Source organism: Baudoinia panamericana (assembly GCF_000338955.1).
Source record: "Baudoinia panamericana UAMH 10762 unplaced genomic scaffold BAUCOscaffold_1, whole genome shotgun sequence".
NCBI lineage: Eukaryota > Fungi > Ascomycota > Dothideomycetes > Mycosphaerellales > Teratosphaeriaceae > Baudoinia > Baudoinia panamericana.
In genome coordinates, this window is record NW_006911257.1 from 1,875,230 (window position 1) to 1,899,440 (window position 24,211).

Below are 24,211 nucleotides of genomic sequence, written 5' to 3' on the forward strand. Positions count from 1 at the left end.
ATACAGTGGCACATTACTCCAGCTCAATCTTTGCTATATAAACCCAGCTCTTCTGACAAGCCAGCTGCAACCACCAGCCATCGCCGTGCATCCAGCGAATATTACTAAAGAACGATAGTCGCTGTCATAGGCGAAGCGAACTCTCGTTGCATTCCCCACCTGGCTCCTAGTCAGAGCTTCGCTTAGCGGACCCGAGATCACTGCACCGATTCCGCGGCCTGCAGCGAGGAAAGAGAATACAATGTTCGTATCGGCCGTGATGCTCTGCCTTCTGATGTCTTTTGCCATGCCACCCCACGAGCAAGAATAGGCGCCCGCTGTCAGTCCGTAGAACAAGCTGAAGACGAACAATGGAGTTGCTGACGATGCTAAACCCCAGACTGCCAATATTGCAGTAGTGGCGCCAACACTTAGGATGACGAGAACGTTGAGGACGTCGAAACGATCGCAGAGCGTCCCGACCAGCACGCAACCCAGCGCAGATGCCACGTTGACCATGATCTAAAGATGGGTTAGGAGGGTCAGCTACGGCTCAGCCAACCGCGACAGAAGATATGCATCGCTTCGCTTACCAATGTGAGCGAGCCAAGCTCAGCGCTCAGACCAAGAGACTGCGCGTATGACGGGAGATTGTTTGAGGGCAGAAAGTAGCCCATGCCTTGCGCAATATTGAACGCCTGCAACGCCCAGAAGAGTGGAGTTTGCAGGAAGCCAGTGTCGATTGGCCTCGGTGCTGATTCTGCTGGGATCGGCAAGCGAGGCTTGAAGAAGATCGACAAAGGTGCCAACATGAGGACCATTGCGACTGCAACTGCGCGCAATGTGGCGCGGAACCCGTACCGCGAGAGCAGTGCTTGGAGCACTAGAGGAAGTACAATACCCCCAGTACCGTCACCTGCCCTGGGGTCGATGAGCACAGCAAGACCAGATGGAGTGCAAGGGACCTACCACATGATGCCAATCGCCAGCCCTTTCCGTCTGATGAACCATTCATCGAGATACGTAAAGCTTGGTGCAAACATCATGTTCCCACCAAGAGCATACAAAACACCTTGGCAGACGATGAGCTGCGGGACAGTGCTGGCGAAGGAAGCGCCTATGAGGCCCATAGCTATCGTCGGCAGACTCGCCCAGACAAAATATCGCTTCAACCTTGGCCACCTTTGCAGAATGGCAAAGTAAACAGGCATAAGGAGATACATCAAACCAGTAGCTGTCGTGCCGACGGCAGCAATTCCTTCCGGGTGGCGGTTGAATGGCTCATGCTCGGTGTAATATGACTGCAGTATGCCAAATGAGAAGGCGAAGCCCCAGACCAATACATTGAAGAAGAAACAGCCGGCCAGGCAGAGCCACGCTCGGTATCCTTCGTCTGCTGGCGGGAGGGCATGCCCGCTTCCCTCTAGAGTTCGTAGAGTGTCACGACGATCTACCTGAGGTCGACGATGAGAAGTGTTGTAACCCTCCAGCTCCATGTCAGTTCGATATGCGTGACGCTCGCAGTTTCGGGCCTGCGCACAGTCCAAGCGGCGCTCAAGTTCCTCCGCTTCACGGAGTCTTGGGCCTTCAAACGGTAGACGCGTGCAACAATCGGCGCAAGTGAGGGTGATACTTAGCGGTGATGGTCCAACTCAGCGCACGGTTTGGCACGACTGCAATGGTAATCGCACGTAAGTCGGAAGTAGAATGTTCACTGTAGGGCGGGACACCGGCGTTCCATGCCGACATCCAAGGCTCACGCTAGGCCGTGTTGGTGCATGACACGGACTAATTTCGAGAATTAGCGTAACGACTCAACTCAGGGACTTGATATTGAAGGCCTTCGGAACTCCGTACATACCGTTGAGGTCTTGTGCGTTGGTAATCCATCACAATACAACTTCGACGATTGTTCCTCCATTCCTACTTCTGCATCACTCCTTCGTCACATTCGTTCCGCGGCTGTTCGTGGAGTGTATAACATCCAAGTAAGCCACGACTTCAGCCAGATCTTTAACCACTGCTTTGATTTCCTTCTCGACTTTTATTTGCCACCCAAGCCACTCCAGACGCTGAGTTCACTCAATCGATCTGACAGCCCGATTATACATTTTGTGGTACCCATTGGAAAGGCTTTGCAGTAACGCCATCATGTCTGAGACACGCAACATCGTTGTTCTTGGAACTTCCTTCGCCGGACTCAGCATATCCCACTACATATGCAAGCATATCCTGCCCAAACTGAAGCAGTCCAAGGACTCCAACTACGTTCTTCATCTGGTCGACCAGTCCACGCATTTCTGGTGGCACATTGCAGCCCCTCGCGAGATCGTTTCAGTCAAGGACATGCCGCATAGCAAATGCTTCGTCCCGACTATGGAAGGCTTCAAGCAGTATGCCGACCTTCAGGACTCGATCGTCTTCCACCATGGCACAGCAGCTGGATTGGACACCAACGCCCGCTTTGTGGAGATCAACAAGGCTCAAGGTGGCGACGAGAGATTGGAGTACTACGCGCTGATCATCGCAACTGGTATCCGCTCGCCGACGCCACTCACGACCATGCACGGTAACTATACCGTCACGCAGAAGGCGTTAGATGAGATGAACGTCAAGCTCGCGTCTGCTAAAGACATCGTGATCGCGGGTGGCGGACCGGTCGGAGTAGAGACGGCCGGCGAGATCGGCACGCACTATGCCGGTCAGGGGAAGAAGATTACCCTCATCGCCGGCTCCGACAAGCTCCTGCCCATACTCCGCAAGAGTTATGCGGACAAAGCGCAGAAAATGCTCGAGAAGGTTGGTGTGACTGTCGTCTACAACGTCAAGACCGTTGGCTCTCAGCAGACCGCAGATGGACGGACCGAGATTAAACTCGACAATGGCGAGACCATGGTTGCAGATGCCTTCATTCCCGGTTATGGCGTGACTCCCAATACTGAGTTCCTACCAGCCGAGCTCCGCAACCCGCAGACAAAGTATGTTGCCTGCAACGGACAAACAATGCGTGTCGATGTCGCAGGCCCGCGCGTATATGCTGCAGGCGACGTGAGTGGCGCCGACACTGGGGGCGTTCTGAAGCTGTACGGCTCGATTCCGGTATTGGGAGCTAATCTGAGCCACGACCTGCTCTCCGAAGCCAAAGTGGGTGGCGTGCCTGCCGAGAAGAAGTATCAACGTAAGGACGACGAAACGCAGTTGGTGCCAATTGGTATAAAGACCGGTCTCGGCGCCTTTAATGGATGGTCGATGCCGGGCTTCGTCATCAGCATGGTGAAGGGCAAGCATTATTTCGCCAATACAATAGACGATATTTGGCAGGGCAAGAAGTTCGTGAAGGCCTAATTTGATTTTCTAGAACTTGCAGAGCCCGAGGGTGGATCGACGAAGTGGTACCTGGCCAGTGTGTGCGAGCTAAGGCAGCCGGCCGTTACGTTATAGCCTTTTAATGTCAGCGGTGTAGACGGTTGGGCGCGCTGATACCCTTTTGTTAGTACATCATGCTGTATAATGCAGCTTCTGCCGGTCAGCTTAGGAAATAATTCAATGCATCTCATCCCAGCCTTCGTCTCGTCCCAGATCCTTGACCGTCGCCCGCTAAACCAGACACGGCATCTTCAATGAGTCTCCTGAGTTCCCTTTGGCCGTCTTCACTTTGGAAGTCTTCTCGAGCTGCCAGCTCATCGATGCGTCTCCGGAATTCAGGGTCTGGTTCGCCAGTCGCCTCATCTGCTTGCATAGTGCCTACATTGATCTGGACGCCGTCTGGGAGAGGCGGTGGCGCATGTACAACATCTGTTTCATCGCTAAGGGTGCCTTCACGAGCGGAAGTTGAGGCCGCAGCACTAGCTGTTTGGGATAACGCTGATGTGGCGGCGTGGGCTGAACCGTGACCCGCGGCTTCGCGGAGAAAGGCGGCGACAAACGGCTGCTCGTCCTCGTCGTCCAGCTTCTCGGCGGCTGTCTGACCGCCACTATTCTTGATGTCCGGGTTGGTTCCCAGAATAAGTAATTCCTTCGCCACTTCTACCGTTTCCGTGTAGTACAGGGCCGTTTCACCGTCATGGTCTGTAATATTGGGGTCGACATTATAATCCCGAACCAGTGCCTGCAGAAGATCCAAGTGATTGTAAGAGGCGGCCGCGTGCAACAAGCTGTAGCCATAATTATCTTGCGCTGCGGCCCGTTGTGGATGGGCTTGAAGTTGTTCCAGAACAGCTGCTGGACGGTCAGCCGCCAGGTTCAGCAGCCGATCAATTGTTGGTGCCTGCGCCATCGTATGATCAGCGAAGACTAAGCTGGTAGGACACAGAAGGCCAAGCGAACTTTCTAAAGACGTGCCTTCCAAACCTGCCCCGCTCTCCACAATTTGATTGATCGTGACAGTCGCGGCCCGTCGGATGACTGACTCGCTTCTACGTGCAATTCACTCCGGGCAATCTGCTAACACTAAAACACACTCTTACTATCTTCACTTATGATTGCGGACACATTGCCTAACACTGCGATCATGGAGTCCTCGCGTGGCCCGCCCCGGGTCAAGAACAAGGCGCCAGCGCCGCAGCAGATATCCGCCGAACAACTACTACGAGAAGCAGTCGACCGTCAGGAGCCCAACCTGAGTAAGCCGACGCAGAAGTTCGCGGATCTCGAAGAACTTCATGAATACCAAGGCCGCCGGCGGAAGGAATTTGAAGACCATGTCCGACGAAACCGCCTCAACATGGGTAACTGGATGCGGTACGCCGCCTGGGAGTTGGAGCAGAAGGAGTATCGCCGCGCTCGTTCCGTCTTCGAACGTTCCCTTGATGTCGAACCTACGAACGTGCAACTGTGGGTACGGTACATCGAGAGCGAAATGAAGGAGCGCAATATCAACCATGCGCGGAATCTGCTGGATCGAGCCGTAACAATTCTGCCGCGTATCGACAAGCTTTGGTACAAGTATGTGTACATGGAGGAGATGCTTGGCAACATTGCTGGAACCCGCGCGGTGTTTGAGCGGTGGATGAGCTGGGAGCCGGACGAGGCGGCTTGGTCGGCGTATATTAAGCTGGAGAAGCGGTACGGCGAGTATGACCGCGCGAGATGCATCTTTGAGCGGTTCACGATCGTGCATCCTGAGGCAAGGAATTGGATAAAATGGGCGAAGTTCGAGGAAGAGAATGGGACAAGTGGCCTTGTGCGGGAGGTGTTCGGGATGGCAATCGAAACCCTAGGCGATGAGTTCATGGACGAGAAGATCTTCATCGCATACGCGCGGTTCGAGGCGAGGTTAAAGGAGTACGAGCGCGCAAGGGCTATCTATAAGTATGCGCTGGATCGTATGCCGCGGAGCAAGAGCGGCATACTGCATAAGCAGTACACAGTGTTCGAGAAGCAATTTGGTGATCGGGAGGGAGTGGAGGATGTTGTCCTGGCGAAACGGAGAGTAATGTACGAGGAACAAGTGAAAGAGAATCCTCGCAACTACGACAGCTGGTTCGATTACGCTCGACTTGAGGAGAGCTCCCCTTCCAGCTCCGCAGACAAAGTGCGAGACGTCTACGAACGTGCGATCGCACAAGTCCCGCCGTCGACCGAGAAGCGCCATTGGCGACGCTACATCTATCTTTGGATCTTCTATGCCTTGTACGAGGAGCTTATAGCCCGAGACGCCGCCCGCGCCGAGCAAGTGTACGTCGAAGCACTTAAACTTATACCGCACAAGCACTTCACCTTCGCCAAGATCTGGATATTGAAAGCTCAATTTCACATCCGGCAAGGCGACATCACGAAGGCGCGGAAAAACATGGGAGCTGCAATTGGTCAGTGTCCCAAGAATAAGCTTTTCCGCGGATACATCGACATGGAGCTCAAGCTGTTCGAGTTCGTGCGCTGTCGTACGCTATACGAGAAGTGGATCGGATGGGACTCTGGTAATGCGCAGGCGTGGATCAAGTTCGCGGAGCTGGAGCGCGGGCTGGACGACATTGATCGATGCCGCGCCATCTTTGAGCTGGCGATTGTGCAATCAGTGCTGGATATGCCGGAGATGGTTTGGAAAGCGTATATTGACTTCGAGGAAGACATTGCTGAAGCGCCAGAGGACTTTGAGCGGCCGAGGAGGTTGTATGAGAGATTGCTGCAGAAGACGGATCATGTCAAGGTCTGGACATCATTTGCGCAGTTCGAGCTGAACGTGCCGGACCCGGAGCAACCAGACGCGGAGACTGCGTCTCCGACCTCTATCGCGCGCGCACGAGGTGTTTTCGAGCGGGCGTACAAAATCTACAAAGATAAGAACCTCGTCGAAGAGCGAGTGGCGTTGCTTAATGCATGGAAGTCGTTCGAAGATACTCATGGCAATGAGGAGCAGAGGGAGAAGGTGGCGAAGCAAATGCCGAGACGCGTCAAGAAGAGGCGGCGCCTCGACGACGATTCCTTTGAGGAGTACATGGACTGGGTCTTCCCGGCGGATGATGAGGCGAGCGGCAAGATGTCGAAGCTCATGGCTATGGCGCAGAAATGGAAGAGGGAGCAAGAAGCGGCGGTTGCGGCGGACGGAGACGCGATGGCACAATAGGTACTTGAACAAGCCGTCGACAGTCCTCTTGCATGCAGCGTTTGTGCGAACATATCTATTGTATTTCCACGATCCAAGCAGTACCTTTCCTCTTCTCGTTACCGCCCCTTGCCAAGCCCACCAACGCCTCCGCTTACGTAACCGAAAAATTTCCGTCCGCACCTACAAATACTGCTACGCCCTTTGAAACCTCTTCTGAAAAGCCATCAGTAGAGTGACTAAACGTCATATACTCGAGGCTTCGCTACGGCGACTTGCTGAGGGCTATTCACACAAGATATGGATTTCCTTCCGTTCCCGGCCTCGTAGAAGGAACGGTGTTCGTGCGTCTCGTCCCATCTTAGCAACTGCGTCGAGTCCGCCTTTGTGCGTGGAGCGGAGTTGTTGGGTGGGCGCTACATATTGATGGGTTCTTGGGCTGCAGTTTGTGAAGCGTGAGAGTGGGCAGATCGTATACGCAAACCTCACTGCCCTCGGTGGGTGCTCGTAGCATGCGGATATTCGTGTCGAGGACAGCTCCGGTGGTCACTTTGCAGTTGGCGCGACTTGGCTGGGGCACGTTCTGAGCACTCGGCCGTTCGCCTTCACTGATGCATCTTGGGAAGACGATGATCAAGCGCGCAAACTTTCATACTCCGTTCTGTGGGCGATCCTTTATATACAAGGCACGCCGACAAAAACTGGAACGCCTAGCATAAACCTGCCCCATGCGTATGCAGCAAGCCACGAGAAGACAACTCGTTTACGTTGACACAACCATCCAGCCTTGCGGCTGTGTCGTGCTCATACAGACACCACGCCGCACACCCTTCACTACTTGCACAATACCGCTTCAGCCTTAGGATCCCTCTACGTAGACGGATTTGTGATGCACGCGCTATCAAGCGGAGATGCTTGGAAATGCTGCTCGATTCGTGCCTTGTCTGGGTATCCGAGAGAGGATGTCCCTTAGTTGTGGCCAGCCTTGCGCAGCGAGTTGCTGAGCCACTCCAGACCCTCGTAAAGACCGTCACCGGAGGTAGCGCAGGTTGATTGGATGTACTGCGCATATAGAGTCAGCTCGTGCACATGACCAACCTCGCAGTGTGATATGAAGGACTCACCCAAGCCCTCTGCCTCAAGCTGTGCAGGCCCAACTTATCCGTGATCTCCGCCGCGTTCATGGCATTCGGCAGATCCTGCTTGTTCGCGAACACGAGCAACAAGGCATCCCTTAATTCGTCCTCGTTGAGCATGCGCTGCAGCTCCTCACGCGCTTCGACAATACGGTCGCGATCATTGCTGTCGACAACGAAGATGATACCCTGGGTATTCTGGAAATAGTGCCGCCAAAGCGGGCGGATCTTGTCCTGCCCTCCTACGTCCCATACGGTAAATTGGATGTTCTTGTACTCCACAGTCTCGACGTTGAACCCTTTGACACAGTGCCTCGTCAGTAGGCGCGAATGATGTACAACAGCTGTGGCGGAGCAGGCATACCAATTGTAGGGATGGTTGTGACGATTTCACCTAGCTTGAGCTTGTAGAGGATGGTAGTCTTTCCGGCAGCGTCAAGACCAACCATCAAAATGCGCATTTCCTTCTTGCCCCAGAGGCGGTCGAACAGCTTCGAGAACGTGAGACCCATATTGGCAGCTGTGCTGTGCAGAGGATATGGTTCGGTAGAGGTGACTTCGTGAAAGGGAGGACCAGTCTATTGTGATAGAGGAGACGGTTAGCAAGAATACGTCTGCCACCATGGAAGCAAGTCATGATGATATCCCGGGGCGCGGTAAACGTCTGCCTGCGCCGTCTCGCAATCTGGCCTCCCGTGCTTGTTGACGGCAATGACCATGCTGTGCTCCGCTGTATTCTCACTAGCAAGCGAGCGCGCGGCGCCGCTCGGCCTCATGCTTCTGGAGGCTGCAATGTCTCGACGAGGCTGAATGCTTACCTCAGGCGATACTGATCCAGGTCAAAGGGATTAATGGTGGTGTTTATGACGGTGGTTGAGGAATTGTTGATGCGGCTGTTCAGGCGACGGCGATCGGTGTGACTTTGAAGAACGCCAGCTTTCAGGGTCTTTCCGCGACCCTTTGCTTGGCACAGAAGCTGTTCGGTTCTACCCGTCTCAATGTCAACAACGACAAAGTAGGGTAGTGAACACGAATATTGTACTTCGAGGGGATGGTTTGTGCATTTCTCTTGGAAAGCAACTATGTTTCGAACGGCCGAGGGTTTACGAGTGCGCCGTTGCAAGCTTAGCTGTCAATAAGCTCTTTGTGCAGTCACGGGCATTTTGATATATGCCTTCCACGAATAGTGTACGTTGTTACAATACTGAGTTCAAGTTACATGCTACCAGATGGCGTCAACCAGATCTCAACTGGTTTACCGTTCTAACAAACGCCGCGCTAGTGAAGACATGAAACCTCAAATGCCACCCTATTGGCTTCACTCACTCCTCGTCTTCGTCCTCATCGACGATCCGCCGTCGCTTCGTCCTTGCTTGCTGCACTTCCTCATCAACTTCACCCTCAGCATCCGCATCATCGCCTGCCGCTTCCGCAGCAGCTTGCGGCACCAGCTCTCGATCTCTCTTCGGCGTCCGCTCCCTCGCACGCGGTTCCTCCACAATACCATCATCGTCATCTTCGTCATCGTCATCCACAATCTCTTCTTCGTCGGAAGGCGCGAGGAAGTCATCCTCCTCATCGTACTCATCCTCCTTCGTCGTGAACCGTCTCCGGCCATGGTCCTCGTCATCGGAGTAGATGCTATTTCTCCGTTGTCGAGCTTTCCGCGGGGTAGCACCCGTTCTTCGAGGGCCGCGGGTAGTCGCCATGCCATCATCATCCTCCAGCATGCCGACATTGAGACCGCCACCCCCATAACGGTTGCTTGAAAGGCCAGAGCGTCCAAGCGTGCGGTTTGATCGCTCAGATTCGCGCTGGATCGCAGCCTCTCTCCGCTTAGCCGCTTGCGCATTCTTCTTCATGGCCATTTCGATCTCGCGACGCTTCTTCTCCGGGTCTTCTTCGATCAGCTGTAACTTCTCGATCGCGCCAGCACCATTGACCTTCGTGGCGTTTGCGGCGTTTGCCAAAGCGGCCTGCAGGCGCTCAATAGCGTCATCTTGAACCGAGGCAGGCTGTCTGAGCGACAGACCAGCAGTGACTTTGTGCGCCACTCGTAATGATGACGTTGCTTCACTTGGGACGATCAAATAGGTAAACGCGTCCTTGCTCTGATCGTATTTCTCGCCAGGTATTGACCCGTCGCCTTGCCGACCCCCCTTATTTGAACCAGTCTGCACACTGACCGGTGTCGGCTTTAGTGGATTGCGCAACGGCGGAGCTAGAGGGTTGCCGTCTATCTCGTATTGCACTGTTGGTTGCGAGGCTAGTTGAAGTGTAAGTGAGCCGTCTGACCATCGCAAAACACGCGCGCTGGACTGTAATTCGGACGGATTTGACGGTGACCGGCGCCACCGTAATGTGGTCATGGCGGTGGTATAAGCAGAGAAAGCCGATGACGCCTTCTCCGAATGATGGTCGGAGGTTGGAGGCTGGAAGCTATCATGAGACCATGCTTGTGGATCAACCTCCATGAAGTCAGGCACCTTTAGAAGGTACATCTCGCCGTCGCTAGGTTCGGGTAATGGCTGCCGTGCCATTTGCAGGTCAATGACATTCTTGACTTGGGTCTCGTACTCCTGCTCCTGTGTTTCGGCCTGGTCTTGCACACGGTCGCCTCGATCCAGATCATCCCCAGAGTCGAGCTCTTCATCGTCCAGTTGCCGTCTACATCACAGATTAGCCACTCGCGCCCAGTCCACCATCTCAGTTGAGACTCACGGTGGTGGCTTGGCCGCAACTTCATCCTCGTCTCCAAACAGATCGTCCTCTTCAGCTTGGCCATCATCTTCACCGTCAAGCGCAGTGGTTACGATACCGTTCCGCTTTGCAGGGGCTCTAATATCCTCATCCTCGTCGTCTTCCAATGTACCGTTGGTTGCCAGACCTTCTTCCTTCGTGCTGATAGCACTTGTGACTTGTCCAGGTACACCGTCGTCCTCGCCGATGGTGTTGTGGACGGGTGACCGAGCAGCATCAGCGCCAACGGCCGCCGCAGATGCCATTGTCGAATGCGATCAGTTACGCATGTATTCAGAAGATGCGGCGATGTCAACTCTTGGAGCACCTGTTCAGGGATAGCCTGGGCTTTCGCGACTATGTTCTTGTACGGTGTCCATCGTGCGCCAATCACTGGCTATATGACTATGTTCAGAGAGCAAAGCTCATGTACGCTCTAATGATCGAGGCGCGTGCGAGGTTCGAGCGCCTCGACGCTAGCCCCCGTTGAGATATCCCGCCGGATCGTCCCTTAACTTTAAAGGTCTCCGTTCCAGACTCCTGTCGTCCTCACTACACCCTCAATATGTATCAAATCTGCTGACTCTCACTTCACGCTACTTGCCCAAATCACAAGCAAAAGTTACTTCAGGTGAATAAGGGATCGCAGTCCCCGGATGTCGAGGCGGCAGTAACGATGTCGAACTGGATGAGCAACCTGTAAGTTCAGCTTTGTCCCTTAGTGATCCGCACTCAGGAGCCATTGGGAGATCTACGCGGGAGTAAGGCCTTAAAGTAAAATGCCGTCCCGCTATCAGTTTATCCAAGTGACTCGCCGCCCAAGTTACTTGGAATTGAGCCTTCACTCAACCAGTCAACCCGGCCTCGATGTCAGCATGAAACCATGGACGTTCATTGTGTTGAACGGTGCCGCCACATGCTCCTCCCCCGAGACACCTTGCACGAGGCATGTGCCGGCCATATTACGCGGGTCGAGGCTTTGCACCAACCATTCAGCCTTACCGGACATGCTCTCCTGGTCTGTATAGTCACAAGGTGACACAGGTACACATACAGGACCTCTGCGCTTGCGACCACTGAACGTTTCTTCTCCTTTCAGCCTCTCGCATGGCAATGCGTACAGCTGGCTAAACAGTCTGGTCGATGACAATGCCCGCATCGTTTGCACTTTCCTCGAACGAGCCGCACCTACCGTTTGAACCTCACTTCACCTTGTCACGAAACATCACGAACGCACGTATGACGTGCGAGTAGCTTGACCAACATGACTTAAATGAGTTGCGTGAGCTCCCGCCTAGTGTTGGTCAGCTGAGCTCACATTGACTTTCCCACGTTGGTGCGGCCTTCATCTCCCCACTTACAGCGTCATTCCTCTCTTCCACCGGGCATCTCTCCGGACCGAGGGACTGCAAGAAGATCACTGGAGGACACGGAACTCGATAAGGAGCGAGGCCACCATGTCGTCAAACGCGGACTCGCCGGACCTGCAGGATCCACCATCGACCGCAGCTGAACTGGAATTTCAAGAGACCGAAATCGATATCTACACGGTCTGTAGAAAGCGTGCTAACGGATGGGTTCCCTTTAGTCGAGCGCTCGCTCAACGCCCGTCGGCGAACCCACAGCGTAGCCAGAACCAAGTCCCAAGCCGTGCCAACACTTCGTCTCCGTCCGCTTACAACCAACCGTCACCGTCACTTCTACCACCAAATTTCGGACAAGCTCCACCACAGCCCCCAGCTTCACCGTCGCTCACACAAAGCATGACGACCAACCAGCAAGCCACCGAGAGTAACGCTGGTCGCAAACCACCGTTCTTCTTTCGCGAAGATTACGCAGGTTTCATTGTGAAGGGTAACTTCATGACGCTCGCTGCCAAGCCCCACCTCATCGAAGAGGGAGAGTGGCTAGCACATCAACGTGAGTCACCTGTTCGGTGCGACTTTCTATCTCCATCGTCTCGGACGCTAATATTCGGCAGTCGTGGAGCAGAACCGTTTATTAACCGGCCTCATTAAGACCGCCTCCGCCGAAGACCGCACCACAGGCCGCCCAGTCTGCAACGAAGTGACCTGTCCCAGCATGTCCGCAGGATCGTGAGTTAATCTGTTGTGTTACGTGCACTTCATGCGACTACGCTGATGGCATTTTCGGCAGAACCACATACACCTGGATCGATACTAAGGGCAATCCAATCAATCTTGCTGCCAACATTTACATCAAGCACATCCAGACCTGGGTCAACGGCAAGATCCAAGATCCAGCGCTCTTTCCCACAGACACCTTGAGCTCTCCGCCACCACTTCCCACCCTGCAAGCGCTGACCGACAACCCCAACCCAAATTACTGGCTCGGCAAGCTCAGCGGCTTTCCGCCACGCTTTGAGACGGAGATCAAGAACATGTACAAGCAAATTTTCCGCTGCTACGCCCACCTGTATTGGCAGCACTGGTTCTTCTTCTGGGACACGAGCTCTCACCGTGAGCTCAACACTTGCTTCGTACATTTCGTCAACGTCGGCAGGCTTTACGGCTTGTTCACAGACAAGGATGCCGAGCCGATGCAGCCACTCATTGATCTGTGGGTGAACCAAGGTGTGCTACCGAAGATCCAGGTTAAGGAGGCCAGTTCTACAAGCACAACCACTGCTGCTGCTGCCTCTGCGGGTCCAGGCTCACTGCCAACGGCAAGTGGAACGACTGGTACGGCTGCTCCTACCAATGTTACCATGTCGTCCTGATGCAGTGATGGAATGAGACGAGAGGAGTGTACATCGGAAGTCGAGGCGTTACGGTTGAAAAGCGAGCGTAACCGCACGTGACTGATTGATTGATACGAATGCCTTCGGGCAGCATCTACCGGCGATGCGCATGGTACTTTACGAGATGACAGACTCCGGCGTAAGGCTACTGCGTTCTAATGACAGTTCACGTGGTTTACAGGCGTTTCGGGATGCGGGCGGCAACGGACGAGCATAGCGCCGGCGTGAGGCGACGGTGAAAAGCTGCGTTAAGTGATGATGAGGTACCTGTTTCAGAGGCTAGCAAATCCTGTCTATTGGAGGCCTATACGGCACACCTAAGATCTGGAAGATCTTCCGCTCGTCCTTCCCTTCCAAGAGCGTCCCTTTGCTTATTTTCATCCTCCCATTTCCTCGCATAACATCCTTGTACAAGCCACGCTGATTCAAGCGCATGCCCTTCGTACTGGCTAGCAATCTTATCGAGCGGTTAAATATGTCGTCGCCTGTGAAGTAGATCAAAGCTGCGCCTATCTCGTCCGATGGAACGAGTAGTAAGTCTATACGGCGCCAGACAGCGGAGTTTGCGAGCTTGGAGGCACCATGCCACTTGCTTCCGTCGTCCTTGTGCGTAGCCGCTAGAGCAGCGACTACGAAGCCAGACAAGGTAAGCTCGGGCACTACCTGCTCGAGCACAATCATGCGCAGGTAGGCGGAGTCGGCGTTCGGATGGGTGATGATGCAGTCAATGTCCCCAGAAGTTGCTGCACCACGACGGTAAGAGCCACCAATGATGACCTCGAAGAGCGGATCAAGCTTCTGCAGGGCTTTGCGAACGACGCCGCCGTGCTGTTCAACTTCAGCTCTTGGGATTCGCGCATTGAAGTCGGCGTAATGCTCGATACCGATGCGTTGGTTGCTCGACAACCGGGCTTTCGCAAGGACCTCATCGAGAGTCTTGTAGCCCTGGCTAACCCATTCGCTTGCTTTGGCGAAGCCTGCACCGTAAATGCCCATGAATGCCTGCAATACATGGTCGGTAGGTTCGTCGCGAGCGTTGTCCAGACGCCGGAGACGGTTGGTGAAAGCGATCTCTTCGATCTTCGTAGCTAGCCTTTCGCCGATTTGAGGAAGCGCGAGGGCTTGCTTTCTGGTCCATATCTTGGTCGGGTGTTTACGCAACGTCGTGATGGCCTTCCGGTAAGCACGTATCCGCCACTCATCGCCCATTTGGCCATAATAGTCCGCCATCTGTTGCAGTATATTAATTGTGGCTGCGTTAGGGCAGCTTGTCTTGCCCTCGGTGTTCTTCTGCATGCATTGGAACTTGTTTTGATAGGCTAGATGCTTCGCCTCCCTTTGCTTTGGAGAAGCTTGAGGTTCATCTTCATCATCGGTTGCTGGCCCTTCGGCACTGATCGGTCTGTCTTCAGCATCATCGTCGCCCTCTAATGGTATATACTGCAGCTTCCTAGCCTGCCGTATCGCGGCATCGAACTCCGCTGTTGAGGCGACAGTCTTCGTCGTGTCAGAAGACGCTCGTTGAAGTTGAGGCATATCAGTCTGCGCGTTCGAGGATGCAATCTTCGTAGGCGAGCCGTCACTGTCGTAGTTCTTCGGGGTCTCCGGCTGGCGAGCCATCACAGACTTTCCGGCAGGCTTGAGCGAGAGCGATGTAATCGACTCTGCAGACGCGGACTGAGTGGCTATCGTAATTGGTTCTAGGATTTGGGCGGTACCGTACCCATTCACGGTGAAGCGAGGCTGCTTTGGTTCGATCATCGTGCGGAACGTAATGCACTCTGCCGGGTAGTTCTCGCGGACAACGATGACACCTGACGGTATGCGGTCCATCTTCATGAACTTGAGGACTGTGTTATATTCATACTGCTTGTCGACAATAAGATGCGTCACGCTGTCATTCCAGTCCGTATACCAAGACGCACCATATTCAAGAGCTTTCATAATCCGCAATGCCCGTGCGATATTCCTGTCGTCGTTAGGGAAGAAGAAGAAGCGCAATCCCTTGAAGACCTGCTGCCCATCCGGTACACATGCAACCTTACCGTCGCGCTTCCTTTTTCCAGTGACCTTAGGTACGGCGGTGGGAAATGATGGCTTGGTAGAGGCAGTGCTGCTCGTTGCACATATCATTGTTGCGCCCTTCGTCAGGGCTGGCGGAGGCAGTCTGCCACTGCTGGTAACCGGCCTGGGCTGCTGGACCTGATCAGCCGAGCTTGCAGGCCCACGCCTGCTCAGGTTAGTGTCAGAGGCCGAGCGGGGGAGACTGTTTGCAGCCATTGTTGGTTTGGCTGCCGCTGCCTTCCTTTCCGATGCCCTGCGAAGTGCCTGGACAGATGCAGTACGTCCGGGATCTGGTTCCTCATCGCTGTCTGCTAGAGCTTTGTCGAGCCCGGTGTAGAAAGCTTGTTTTTCTTTGAGGCGGTGCATGTCACTCGTAGGGTCCAGTATCGCATATATTGTTCGAATCCAAGATACTTTTCCACTATGCTCTCCAAGTCAGTCGCTATGTGATACGCCAGGCTATCAACAGCCTGTGAGCAATGCCATTCGGGAGAAGTGGGCGCATAAGGCCCCAGCTTCAGGATGGCAAGGGCCAGCCTCGACCAATGACTCCCAACATAAGACTCTATGAAGGAAGGTGAGAGTGAAGGTGAATGGTGTAATAAGCATCTGCTTCCGTTCGTGCCCCACTTCCCGAACGTTCAACATCTTGGCACAAGGCACCCTTCGCTCTTGCACTACCTCACACCCGGCAGCATGTACGCCGAGCAGGCGAACAAGCTGGTGTTGGATGCCAAACGCATCCAAAGCCTGCCTCACCTGCCGCCATACGCCTCAACAACAGTCCGTGCTGTCGCCAAGGAAGTGCGAGATCTGGACCGTGAAGTGAGCAATCTGCTCGCACCGTACAGTACGCAGGCGACTCAAGCAAGTGATGGTACCCAAATCAAATCAAGCTTCAATCCTGCAGATGATCCCTCGACAGCCTGTGCGCTTCTGGTGAATCATTTGAGCATGCGAAGGAATAAGCGCTGTCTGCTTGCCTACCACCGCACCAGGACCGACAAGCTGGAAGAGATGTGCTGGTCTGGCCTTGATATCTCGGACCTACAGGCTTCGTCTACTACACGCGGTCAAGATGCCGCTACCAGCAGTCTCAGTGCGGAGGAGGAGCAGTACATGCATCAGTACAGCGACCTCCTTGCCGCCTACAAAGGGCAATGGACCGACATCGACCTTACAGGAAGTCTGGAGCCGCCCCGAGACATCTTTATCGACGTGCGCGTGCTCAAGGACGCGGGCGAAATCCAGACAGAGTACGGCAGTATTACACTCACAAAGAACAGCCAGTTCTATGTCAGGCAGGCTGATGTGGAGCGATTGATACAGCAAGGCTACTTGCAGAAATTGAGCTAATAAGCCGCCTTCTGTCTTACACGACAATCATCGATGCAGCGACAGCAGATCTTCCGTCACTCCAGCAGGATTGGTGGGCCAGCCACCTCCGACGCGTGCCAAACCGCTTCAAACAAGTCTGTTCAAACAACATATGAACCCTTGTGGCAAGCGCGCGGAATCAACTCCCTCCGCGGACAGATTCTTCACGAGCGCGACACCGTCAACTGGAGGTGTGCTGCCTAAGATGCGTGCTGATATGATGGGATGGCAGACCACTAACTTGAAGCGCTTCAGTAACATGCCTGAAGTCGTGCACTACTCCCGGCCGGCTTTGCCACGATCATGGCCGTGAAACATGTCTTCGCGGCCACGAAGCAGCTATGGAGGTGAAGAGCTTTCATGACTGCCGATCACTCGTTGTCCACCTGCCTCTCAGCCATTTCAGAACCCTCTCCAACATCGGCGAGAAGCTGGTATCCCCACTTCAGTCGTCTAAGCATTCCGCGCTCAACGGCTTCGAGCATGGTCATGGTCGCCTTCTCTCTGGTGAGCAAATCGTCGCTGGTCGCTTGATGCGTGCTTGCAACCATGCTTTGGGAGCAGACCGACAGCAAGTCCACTGTTTCCTCTGTGGCGCGAATTGTTCGAGGCGGCGTGACTGCTGGTGGATCGGTTGATGTATCGGCTACGGTAGTGTGTTCAGGCGTCGCGTCTTGGGCTCGCTCCACGTCCGCATGGGATCCCGCATCTGATTGGGAGGAAGTGGTTGATATTGCCGAAGAAATTCCGCACTGCTCCGTATTCGTCACACTGAGGATAGTCTTCAGCTCGCGCAAGGGCAGCCACTGGCGTCGGTAGAGCATGCAGTATAGGTTCGTTTGAGGCGCGCCAGCAATGACCGCAGCAAACAAGCGAGTGACAGAGCTTCGTGATGCTTTGCTCTATAGCAAGTGGATTAACCACTGAACTAAACCGATCCTGATGCGACGCGGCTTCTCCATGCTTCGCGCTGCTTCTTGCTCCCAATGTACTCCACAAACATATTAACAGCAAGCGAATCTTGAAACCAAACAGGTAGCACACAGCGTCGCTGTGGCAAAGCTCGCAGCGGACAGGTCGCGGAGTGACACTCCATGTGCCGAACTGGAGTAACTCAGATGCATCGTATCGCACATGCAGATCTATGCTGCTAGGGCAGCTGGTAGGACTTCAGCTCCGTGCACCTAGTGATTCTGCTTTCTCCACGATGCCGTTCGCTCAGAGAGAGCCCAGACGTAAGGTACCCATGACAAGGTTCGCCTCGGTGGTAGGGGTCTCGGTGTCTGTGTATGGAGTGTGGTGGTCGCGATGCTTCGTGCCGTGTTGTGTGGAGTGAGGCGGCACGCCTCACCCATGCCAGAGGCCTGGGTTGGCAATCTGATGCCGACGGAAGTAGACACATACTAGGTACTTGACAATGCAGTCCAAGGGTTGAGCCTCCTGAAAGAAGTTGAAGACCGATCTAGACTTCACCCGCCTCGCTTGAGAATTTGCTCCATGTGCTCCTGGCTGTTCTTGTACGTCGTGTCCAGGTAGTGCAGCTTCTTCTCCAAATTGCTGAGTTCCTTTTTGATGTCTTCGCCTTCTTTGGCTTGTCGTGTCTTGACATCGTCAATGGAAGTCATTACAAACCTGCCCGCCGGTCAGCGCTTGTCAACATAAACCTAATCGTGTGACAATCGTACATCTTTCCCACACCATCATAGACAGGCGTGTCTTTCGGCAGCGCGTTCATCTCCGTAGTTGATAGCTGCAGCATGCGACTCTCGCGGTTCTTGGTAGCCATCTGCGTTCGCACGATGCCTAGTTGTTGCTCTGCGAATTGTGCTTTGGCCGAAATCTCTTGCAGCAGCTTTGCGCCGTTAGTGACAGGTACTGAAACCGTGATGAACTGAAGCCTACCTGCTGCAATTTCTCGTTCGGTATAGCCATATTATCATTACTCCTTCATGATGTGTTTCCTTGTCCTGCGCAGAGGTGTGTCAAGCAAAGCAGTGGAAGTGTGCATGTCGAGCAGCGGAGTCGGCTCCGAGCGGCTCCACCAGCGCCATTCGTGCATTTGCTTCACCTCCATGAGCGTTTGCATGGTCGCAAACAGTACGGCATTGGGAAGACAAACCCTTGTAGAGAGACTGTCAGGCATAACTACACGCCAGAAATTCGCTGTCAGAAATTGATCGAAGGCAATTCACGTTATCGAACTGGAGCATTAGGATGCCTTCTTGGCTACCATCGATACCGTATCCACCGGCGCAGGCAGAAGGCTACTGGAGCCCTATCACTTCAACATTAGACTGGTGCGAAGAGGTATATGAACTCAACCAGAACCGTTGACATCCGTGGTTGACTCAAGACTGCCCACAGAACTACTACTCAACGCCATACGCCGCCGAAATCGTCAACACCTTGACGAACTTGATCTTCCCGTACCTCGCCATTAAGGGTTGTTTCAACTGCTATTCTCAAGGCCATGACCGAGTCTTCTTCGTTGCCTTTGTGGGGTACCTGATCGTCGGATTGGGAAGCTTTGCCTTCCATGCAACCCTGAAGTGTCCGTCGAGCCGACTCCGAACCTGTGTCAAGTCGCGTTGATCACGTCACTGACACTTCGTTAGATCCCATGCAACTGGTTGATGAGCTCGGCATGATCTACACCACGTGTCTGATGTTCTGGGCCACTTTCGAGTACCGCCGACCGCCGCCCATACCTCTATTGCTTGGCGTCTTCTCCGTCTCGCTGTCTCTCTTCATCACAGGGTATTATCACTACCTCCAGGACCCAACGTTCCATCAGAACGCTTACGCAATCCTGACTGCTATTGTCCTTTTCCGAAGCATGTACGTTATGGAGGTCAATCTTCGCCCCTACTTTCGGCGGCGCCACCAAATGCATGTGAAAGTGCTGCAGAGTAACCTGATGGACGAACGTGAGAGAGCGGAGGAGAGAAGGAAAGATGAGCGAGATCGCAGTATACTTGTCCGAATGTGGTTCATGATTCTTGTGGGCCTGTCCATCTTTCTCGGAGGCTTCGCGATCTGGACCCTTGACAACAAGTATTGCTTGACGCTCAGGTCATGGAGACGTGCGCTTGGCCTACCGTGGGGAGTATTGTTGGAAGGCCACGGGTGCGTATCTGAATGGCCTGAATCTGGCTTGTGGTTGAGTATCGCTGACGGATCCTTGCTTCGCTTTTAGATGGTGGCACCTTATGACTGGCACAGGCGCTTACTTCTATATCGTAAGTCAAGCTACCGTCGTCGTCCCAAACGGACTGCTGATGTGCAAAATCAGGTTTGGGGAATCTGGTTAAGACATTGTTTAAACGGTAAGCAGGACGAGTACGAGCTGATATGGCCGAGCCTCTTCACGACGATACCACGAGTGATGCGGCGTGAGCGAAGCATGAGTGGCGCCGACGGCAATGCCAGGAAGACTAGATGATCTTGATTATAGTGTTGTAGAGTTGTTCTAAGGGTGAATTCGAATACGCGCTCCGGTCAATGGCCGGGGTGAGCACTGGCTCACTCACTTCGCTGTAACGAGAGCGTGAGGACATCGGAAGATACCAACACGATTGCTAATCAGTGCCGTTCATCCGATGCAGATGTTGCAACCGTGCTTCATGAATATATGACTGTGTCGTGATGCAGTAGGTTGCTATCACGACTCCGCTTCGTGCAGCCGCTGCGAGGCGGAACATCTGTCGTCTGGCTTTCTCGTAGACCATCAAATACATTGCAGAAGAACAGCATTGATGGCCAACGATAGAGTCACGAGCATTGGCAGACTTGGTGGCGTTTGCATAAGCGAAACCAGTCTGCACTTAGTAGCTGACAGCGGCACACAGAGCCCGCGGGGTCGCCATGCGAGCTATGCCACCCTGCATGTCGACGAGGTGAAGTCGGAACAGAGGCACAGCATGCCCACGCGGATGGAAGCGCAGCTCAAGCAGCTGTGGAAGGAAAGCTCCGTCTTCTCGTCACCTTGATGAGCATGCCCACCTGCTGACCATTTCTGTTTTCCGCCATACAGCCGTATCGCCAATGCACCATGCCTTTCTTGGCCTGTGGGGTCTCCTCAGTGTTCGTTTTGCCAAGTTGCAACCATTTGGCGGCTCCGCGCCGCGTCTAGCTCGCCTTCTGTGGAGAGTCTCGGCCGCCGCAGCACTACCGGTGGCTTGACGAGGGTGTCCACGCTGGTCGTTTTTCATCGAGGCGTTACACTGCAGTCTAACTGTCAGAGCTTACGACTGATCAGCATCTCACCGACCACGTCTTAACGGCTCGCATGCGAGAGATAGGCGTAATATCCTAAGAGTCGGGTGCACATCCTGGCTCCTGCCCGTCGCAACGGCCGCTGCTTGCCAATGCGTCGATCGCCGAGGGACGCGCTAATTCCTTGGTGGGGATAACAGCATGCAACTCGCAAAACTCACTAGAGCAGACTTAGCCTTCCGGGGTTCCAGCAGTGGGACGGCGATGGCTTCCATTTCTTCATCTGCCCCTCTCACTCCGTTGGTGTATGTGTCTGTACATTCCGTCAAGCTTATGAATCTTTAATTTTGCATCTCATTTGATTGTACTTACGCGCGGTTTTCACTTCATATCCGTACTGCTCTTCTGTGGTCTACCTAGGATCTATTCGAGCGTGGCCATCATTATGGACGCATTCGGGGTGGAGGCAGGGCTCTCCGAGTCTTCCGCTTCTCCAGAGGACACCACCACTGCACAGATGTTGCCACCGAAACGTACTGCAGATGCAGCGGGCTTGAAGCCTGGCATGCGGTCCGCGAAGAGTGTAAAGCGAAGGGCATCCAAAGCATGCCAATGCTGCCGATCGCGCAAAGTTCGGTGCAATGTAGTTGAGCATGGAGCGCCATGCACGAATTGCCGTCTGGATGAGGTCGAGTGCATCGTTTCCGAGAGCAAGCGCAAGAAGTACGGTCCAGCGGTTGCTATCGAGTATCAAGCCGCTAATAATGCTGTAGGAAGTGGTCCTCAAACGATGCTGAAGCCTCGCCACAGCAGAGTAACAGCCTCATGACCAAGGAGAATGGCACAACAGTGCCGATGTCCGCGCGGCCGCCATATGAACCATTGAAGAAGTCCATCGATCATACACCGCACTCTCTTTGTAAGATTTCCGGCTGCGGCACTCCATGTGCCGCACAAATGCTAACAGTGTCTCTAGATCAAGGGCTTGAGGGGGATGGCAATGCTGCAGACGCGGCTTCTCAGTCCAGTTTGTATACGCCGAACATGCTCATGAACCTCCATCGGCATGGTCAACGGAGTGGATCAGTTGCGGAAAGCGCCCAAATTCACCCAGATCTACTGGCGCCGATGACTCCTCCCTCAACGATGCCTCTGTACATCAAAGCAATGCCTACGCGGATTAGTCCGGACGACCTCGCGTACCTTGAGAGGAGGGGTGCACTAACGATACCTCCAACGCCACTACGCAATGAGCTTCTGCGCAGCTACGCAGAGTTCATACATCCGTACATGCCTCTGCTCAACATTCACGAGTTTGTGCAAGCGATCGATGGTAAGAACGACTCGCAAACGATTAGTCTACTGCTTTTTCAAGCAGTAATGTTCGCCGGCATTGCTTCGGTTGATATGCGATATCTGAAGGCCGCTGGATATGACAACAGAAGAGATGCTAGACGCGAATTCTTTCAGAAGACGAGACTACTGTACGACTTCGACATTGAAGTGGACCGCATTTCGCTCATTCAATCGCTGCTGCTAATGACATATTGGTACGAGACGCCAGACGACCAGAAGGACAGCCATCACTGGATGGGAATCGCAGTTTCGCTTTCGCATACAATCGGTTTGCATCGTAATCCAGAGAAATCTGCATCAATGGATGTCCCAAGGCAAAAGCTGTGGAAGCGTATTTGGTGGTCCACCTACATGCGAGACCGCTTGGTTGCGCTTGGCATGAGGCGACCAACACGCATAAAAGATGCCGATTTTGATGTGCCAATGCTACGGATCGACGACTTCGAGGACAACATCATCCTTGAAGGCCCATCATGCATTCCGGCCGACTGTTCGCTGCTGCGAGATCGAACGAAGCAGAGACAGCTCGCAGTTATGTGCATTGAGAAGGCCAAGCTCTGCATCTGCATCAGCCATGTTCTGTCAGTACAGTACTCCGTCTTACACAACAACCATGGTGTATTAAGCGACGAAGGCAGCACACGCACAACCATGATGCTTGTCGCGAAAAGGCTAGATCCCGAGGTCAACGAAGTGCAAGCGTGTGACCAGGAGCTGCAGGACTGGAAGCAAGCTTTGGCTGAGGATGCACAATATGTCGCGCCGACATGGGCCGAGGTGGACGTTGGGAATGCGGACATAGCCCTGAATCGCTCGCTGCTCCACATGATCTACTACGCCACGCTTTCGGCATTGCACAGGCCGCAAGTGCTGCCTTCGACCGCACTGCCACCTCGCAGCACTCCATCCGAGCAGCTCGAGATCTCGCGGAAGGCAGTAAGGCTTGCCGCGGGCGAGATCACGAACATTGCAAACGGTTTATATCATCTGGATTTGGTGAAGTATCTGCCGTCTACCGGTATCACGGTTCTGCTACCGGCGATCATCATTCATTTGCTCGATATCAAGGCGCCTGACGAAGCGACGCGGAGAGCAAGCCTGCAAGGCTTCTGTCAGTGCATGCGAATCATGGCGAGGTTGCGAGATGTCTACGCTGCGGCAGACTACTCTACAGCGTTCCTCGAAGCAGCCATCAAGAAAGCAGAGATCTCTCTTCCGCAAAAATCGAACGAGGTCAAGGACTCACGCAGCATCATCACCTCAGCACAAGGCCTGATGGAGCTGGGGCGACGCATGACTTCCGGAATGAATTCTCGTGCGCTCACCCCTCCGCCTGACGCGCAGCAGGATCTGCACTCGGGCATAGATCAGCAGCCACATCTGACCGACGAGGACATTGCGCACCGCCTCAACACATTCCTCGCTTCGAGTCCGCCAAACTCCGATCACCAACCTTCTCACCACGAGCACAAGCTCATAGACGATGGGTCGATCAGTATTCCCGTAGACCTCGAGGCCGACTTCGACTCACTGGTCAACCTCGACGCTGCCGGCGAAACCTGGCTTTTGGAGGACTCCGCATATGCCGCGATGCAGGGTGGGGAGAGTAGCGGTTTCACTATGGATATGGATTGGATGCAGAGCATGAAAGATGGAGGACTTGCCATACCAATGGGTTTGGATTAGGTTAGCGATATCAGTTCAAGCAGATCTACCATTTGCGATCAGGTACAACCGTGACGTCTCCACCTTGAGGTCACGTGCTCGCGTGCCTTGCGCGTGCACTTCTTCTGACTTCACTTCCTTTCCGCTTCCTGTTGCTGAGAGTTCTATCAATCTTTCTATCTGTTCCACGGACACAGTGACAGTTCAGGATCAAGTCATATCAATAATGGAGCCAGTTCCCGGACATCGATGCTGGAATTGTTCATCTATAGCCGGCGCACGTGCCTTAAGACGTGTCGCAGCCCGATTCGATTCGCGTAAACCGGCCCCTGCTTGGGCTTCCAACATCCACCGTCTGCACAATATATCATTGTT

At 54.0% G+C, this 24,211-nt stretch overlaps 14 protein-coding genes across 14 annotated transcripts; 6 read left to right on the top strand and 8 right to left on the bottom strand.

Moving 5' to 3' along the window:
* Positions 1 to 33: 33 nt before the first annotated feature.
* BAUCODRAFT_118942 (uncharacterized protein) lies at positions 34 to 1,475 on the bottom strand (the record flags this gene model as incomplete). The annotated part of the gene is made up of 4 exons (XM_007674231.1): positions 34 to 501; positions 573 to 900; positions 949 to 1,372; positions 1,424 to 1,475. 4 exons carry the CDS (start codon positions 1,473 to 1,475, stop codon positions 34 to 36), a joined length of 1,272 nt encoding a protein of 423 aa, XP_007672421.1.
* Positions 1,476 to 1,846: 371 nt separating this feature from the next.
* On the top strand, positions 1,847 to 3,800 carry BAUCODRAFT_29690 (uncharacterized protein). The gene has a single exon (XM_007674232.1). The coding sequence runs from the start codon at positions 2,131 to 2,133 to the stop codon at positions 3,322 to 3,324; it is 1,194 nt and encodes a 397-aa protein (XP_007672422.1). The 5' UTR covers positions 1,847 to 2,130; the 3' UTR covers positions 3,325 to 3,800.
* A 612-nt stretch (positions 3,801 to 4,412) lies between these two features.
* BAUCODRAFT_29691 (uncharacterized protein) lies at positions 4,413 to 6,623 on the top strand. The gene has a single exon (XM_007674233.1). The coding sequence runs from the start codon at positions 4,457 to 4,459 to the stop codon at positions 6,542 to 6,544; it is 2,088 nt and encodes a 695-aa protein (XP_007672423.1). The 5' UTR covers positions 4,413 to 4,456; the 3' UTR covers positions 6,545 to 6,623.
* Positions 6,594 to 7,334, bottom strand: BAUCODRAFT_203010 (uncharacterized protein). The gene is made up of 3 exons (XM_007674234.1): positions 7,133 to 7,334; positions 6,819 to 7,007; positions 6,594 to 6,739 (listed from the first exon to the last, which is right to left on the bottom strand). The coding sequence occupies exons 1-3, from the start codon at positions 7,174 to 7,176 to the stop codon at positions 6,643 to 6,645; spliced, it is 330 nt and encodes a 109-aa protein (XP_007672424.1). The 5' UTR covers positions 7,177 to 7,334; the 3' UTR covers positions 6,594 to 6,642.
* Positions 7,335 to 7,492: 158 nt separating this feature from the next.
* Positions 7,493 to 8,171, bottom strand: BAUCODRAFT_61772 (uncharacterized protein; the record flags this gene model as incomplete). The annotated part of the gene is made up of 3 exons (XM_007674235.1): positions 7,493 to 7,585; positions 7,648 to 7,958; positions 8,024 to 8,171. 3 exons carry the CDS (start codon positions 8,169 to 8,171, stop codon positions 7,493 to 7,495), a joined length of 552 nt encoding a protein of 183 aa, XP_007672425.1.
* A 660-nt stretch (positions 8,172 to 8,831) lies between these two features.
* Positions 8,832 to 10,823, bottom strand: BAUCODRAFT_29693 (uncharacterized protein). Its single transcript, XM_007674236.1, has 2 exons — positions 10,381 to 10,823; positions 8,832 to 10,326 (listed from the first exon to the last, which is right to left on the bottom strand). The coding sequence occupies exons 1-2, from the start codon at positions 10,662 to 10,664 to the stop codon at positions 8,982 to 8,984; spliced, it is 1,629 nt and encodes a 542-aa protein (XP_007672426.1). The 5' UTR covers positions 10,665 to 10,823; the 3' UTR covers positions 8,832 to 8,981.
* Positions 10,824 to 12,212: 1,389 nt separating this feature from the next.
* BAUCODRAFT_53158 (uncharacterized protein) lies at positions 12,213 to 12,985 on the top strand (the record flags this gene model as incomplete). The annotated part of the gene is made up of 3 exons (XM_007674237.1): positions 12,213 to 12,318; positions 12,380 to 12,494; positions 12,556 to 12,985. Coding segments are annotated over 3 exons (651 nt in total), but the record flags the coding sequence as incomplete, so codon positions are not given.
* On the bottom strand, positions 12,948 to 15,780 carry BAUCODRAFT_29694 (uncharacterized protein). The gene has a single exon (XM_007674238.1). The coding sequence runs from the start codon at positions 15,587 to 15,589 to the stop codon at positions 13,439 to 13,441; it is 2,151 nt and encodes a 716-aa protein (XP_007672428.1). The 5' UTR covers positions 15,590 to 15,780; the 3' UTR covers positions 12,948 to 13,438.
* A 139-nt stretch (positions 15,781 to 15,919) lies between these two features.
* BAUCODRAFT_118950 (uncharacterized protein) lies at positions 15,920 to 16,579 on the top strand (the record flags this gene model as incomplete). Its single annotated transcript, XM_007674239.1, has 1 exon — positions 15,920 to 16,579. One exon carries the CDS (start codon positions 15,920 to 15,922, stop codon positions 16,577 to 16,579), a length of 660 nt encoding a protein of 219 aa, XP_007672429.1.
* A 194-nt stretch (positions 16,580 to 16,773) lies between these two features.
* Positions 16,774 to 17,587, bottom strand: BAUCODRAFT_203906 (uncharacterized protein). The gene has a single exon (XM_007674240.1). It carries the CDS (start codon positions 17,422 to 17,424, stop codon positions 16,972 to 16,974), a length of 453 nt encoding a protein of 150 aa, XP_007672430.1. The 5' UTR covers positions 17,425 to 17,587; the 3' UTR covers positions 16,774 to 16,971.
* A 482-nt stretch (positions 17,588 to 18,069) lies between these two features.
* BAUCODRAFT_21176 (uncharacterized protein) lies at positions 18,070 to 18,532 on the bottom strand (the record flags this gene model as incomplete). The annotated part of the gene is made up of 3 exons (XM_007674241.1): positions 18,070 to 18,232; positions 18,286 to 18,452; positions 18,503 to 18,532. The coding sequence occupies 3 exons, from the start codon at positions 18,530 to 18,532 to the stop codon at positions 18,070 to 18,072; spliced, it is 360 nt and encodes a 119-aa protein (XP_007672431.1).
* A 170-nt stretch (positions 18,533 to 18,702) lies between these two features.
* On the top strand, positions 18,703 to 20,170 carry BAUCODRAFT_29697 (uncharacterized protein). Its single transcript, XM_007674242.1, has 5 exons — positions 18,703 to 18,907; positions 18,965 to 19,151; positions 19,216 to 19,726; positions 19,797 to 19,839; positions 19,893 to 20,170. The coding sequence occupies exons 1-5, from the start codon at positions 18,815 to 18,817 to the stop codon at positions 20,040 to 20,042; spliced, it is 984 nt and encodes a 327-aa protein (XP_007672432.1). The 5' UTR covers positions 18,703 to 18,814; the 3' UTR covers positions 20,043 to 20,170.
* An 8-nt stretch (positions 20,171 to 20,178) lies between these two features.
* BAUCODRAFT_118953 (uncharacterized protein) lies at positions 20,179 to 20,337 on the bottom strand (the record flags this gene model as incomplete). Its single annotated transcript, XM_007674243.1, has 1 exon — positions 20,179 to 20,337. The coding sequence occupies one exon, from the start codon at positions 20,335 to 20,337 to the stop codon at positions 20,179 to 20,181; it is 159 nt and encodes a 52-aa protein (XP_007672433.1).
* Positions 20,338 to 21,138: 801 nt separating this feature from the next.
* BAUCODRAFT_29699 (uncharacterized protein) lies at positions 21,139 to 23,951 on the top strand. Its single transcript, XM_007674244.1, has 3 exons — positions 21,139 to 21,538; positions 21,589 to 21,734; positions 21,792 to 23,951. Exons 1-3 carry the CDS (start codon positions 21,261 to 21,263, stop codon positions 23,855 to 23,857), a joined length of 2,490 nt encoding a protein of 829 aa, XP_007672434.1. The 5' UTR covers positions 21,139 to 21,260; the 3' UTR covers positions 23,858 to 23,951.
* Positions 23,952 to 24,211: the final 260 nt, after the last annotated feature.

Bases quoted from the DNA above. Each gene is read 5' to 3' on its own strand.
- BAUCODRAFT_29690 (XM_007674232.1), top strand. From the start codon at position 2,131: ATGTCTGAGACACGCAACATCGTTGTTCTTGGAACTTCCTTCGCCGGA.
- BAUCODRAFT_29691 (XM_007674233.1), top strand. From the start codon at position 4,457: ATGATTGCGGACACATTGCCTAACACTGCGATCATGGAGTCCTCGCGT.
- BAUCODRAFT_203010 (XM_007674234.1), bottom strand. From the start codon at position 7,176: ATGAAAGTTTGCGCGCTTGATCATCGTCTTCCCAAGATGCATCA. The intron at 7,008-7,132 runs GTGAAGGCGAAC...GAGGGCAGTGAG, and splicing joins CGTCTTCCCAAGATGCATCA to GTTTGCGTATACGATCTGCC. The intron at 6,740-6,818 runs GTGTGAATAGCC...ATGGCTTTTCAG, and splicing joins CGGAAGGAAATCCATATCTT to AAGAGGTTTCAAAGGGCGTA.
- BAUCODRAFT_29693 (XM_007674236.1), bottom strand. From the start codon at position 10,664: ATGGCATCTGCGGCGGCCGTTGGCGCTGATGCTGCTCGGTCACCCGTC. The intron at 10,327-10,380 runs GTGAGTCTCAAC...TCTGTGATGTAG, and splicing joins GTTGCGGCCAAGCCACCACC to ACGGCAACTGGACGATGAAG.
- BAUCODRAFT_29694 (XM_007674238.1), bottom strand. From the start codon at position 15,589: ATGCACCGCCTCAAAGAAAAACAAGCTTTCTACACCGGGCTCGACAAA.
- BAUCODRAFT_203906 (XM_007674240.1), bottom strand. From the start codon at position 17,424: ATGCTCTACCGACGCCAGTGGCTGCCCTTGCGCGAGCTGAAGACTATC.
- BAUCODRAFT_29697 (XM_007674242.1), top strand. From the start codon at position 18,815: ATGCCTTCTTGGCTACCATCGATACCGTATCCACCGGCGCAGGCAGAA. The intron at 19,152-19,215 runs GTCCGTCGAGCC...ACACTTCGTTAG, and splicing joins CTTCCATGCAACCCTGAAGT to ATCCCATGCAACTGGTTGAT. The intron at 19,840-19,892 runs GTAAGTCAAGCT...GTGCAAAATCAG, and splicing joins CAGGCGCTTACTTCTATATC to GTTTGGGGAATCTGGTTAAG.
- BAUCODRAFT_29699 (XM_007674244.1), top strand. From the start codon at position 21,261: ATGGACGCATTCGGGGTGGAGGCAGGGCTCTCCGAGTCTTCCGCTTCT. The intron at 21,539-21,588 runs GTACGGTCCAGC...ATAATGCTGTAG, and splicing joins TCCGAGAGCAAGCGCAAGAA to GAAGTGGTCCTCAAACGATG. The intron at 21,735-21,791 runs GTAAGATTTCCG...CAGTGTCTCTAG, and splicing joins TCATACACCGCACTCTCTTT to ATCAAGGGCTTGAGGGGGAT.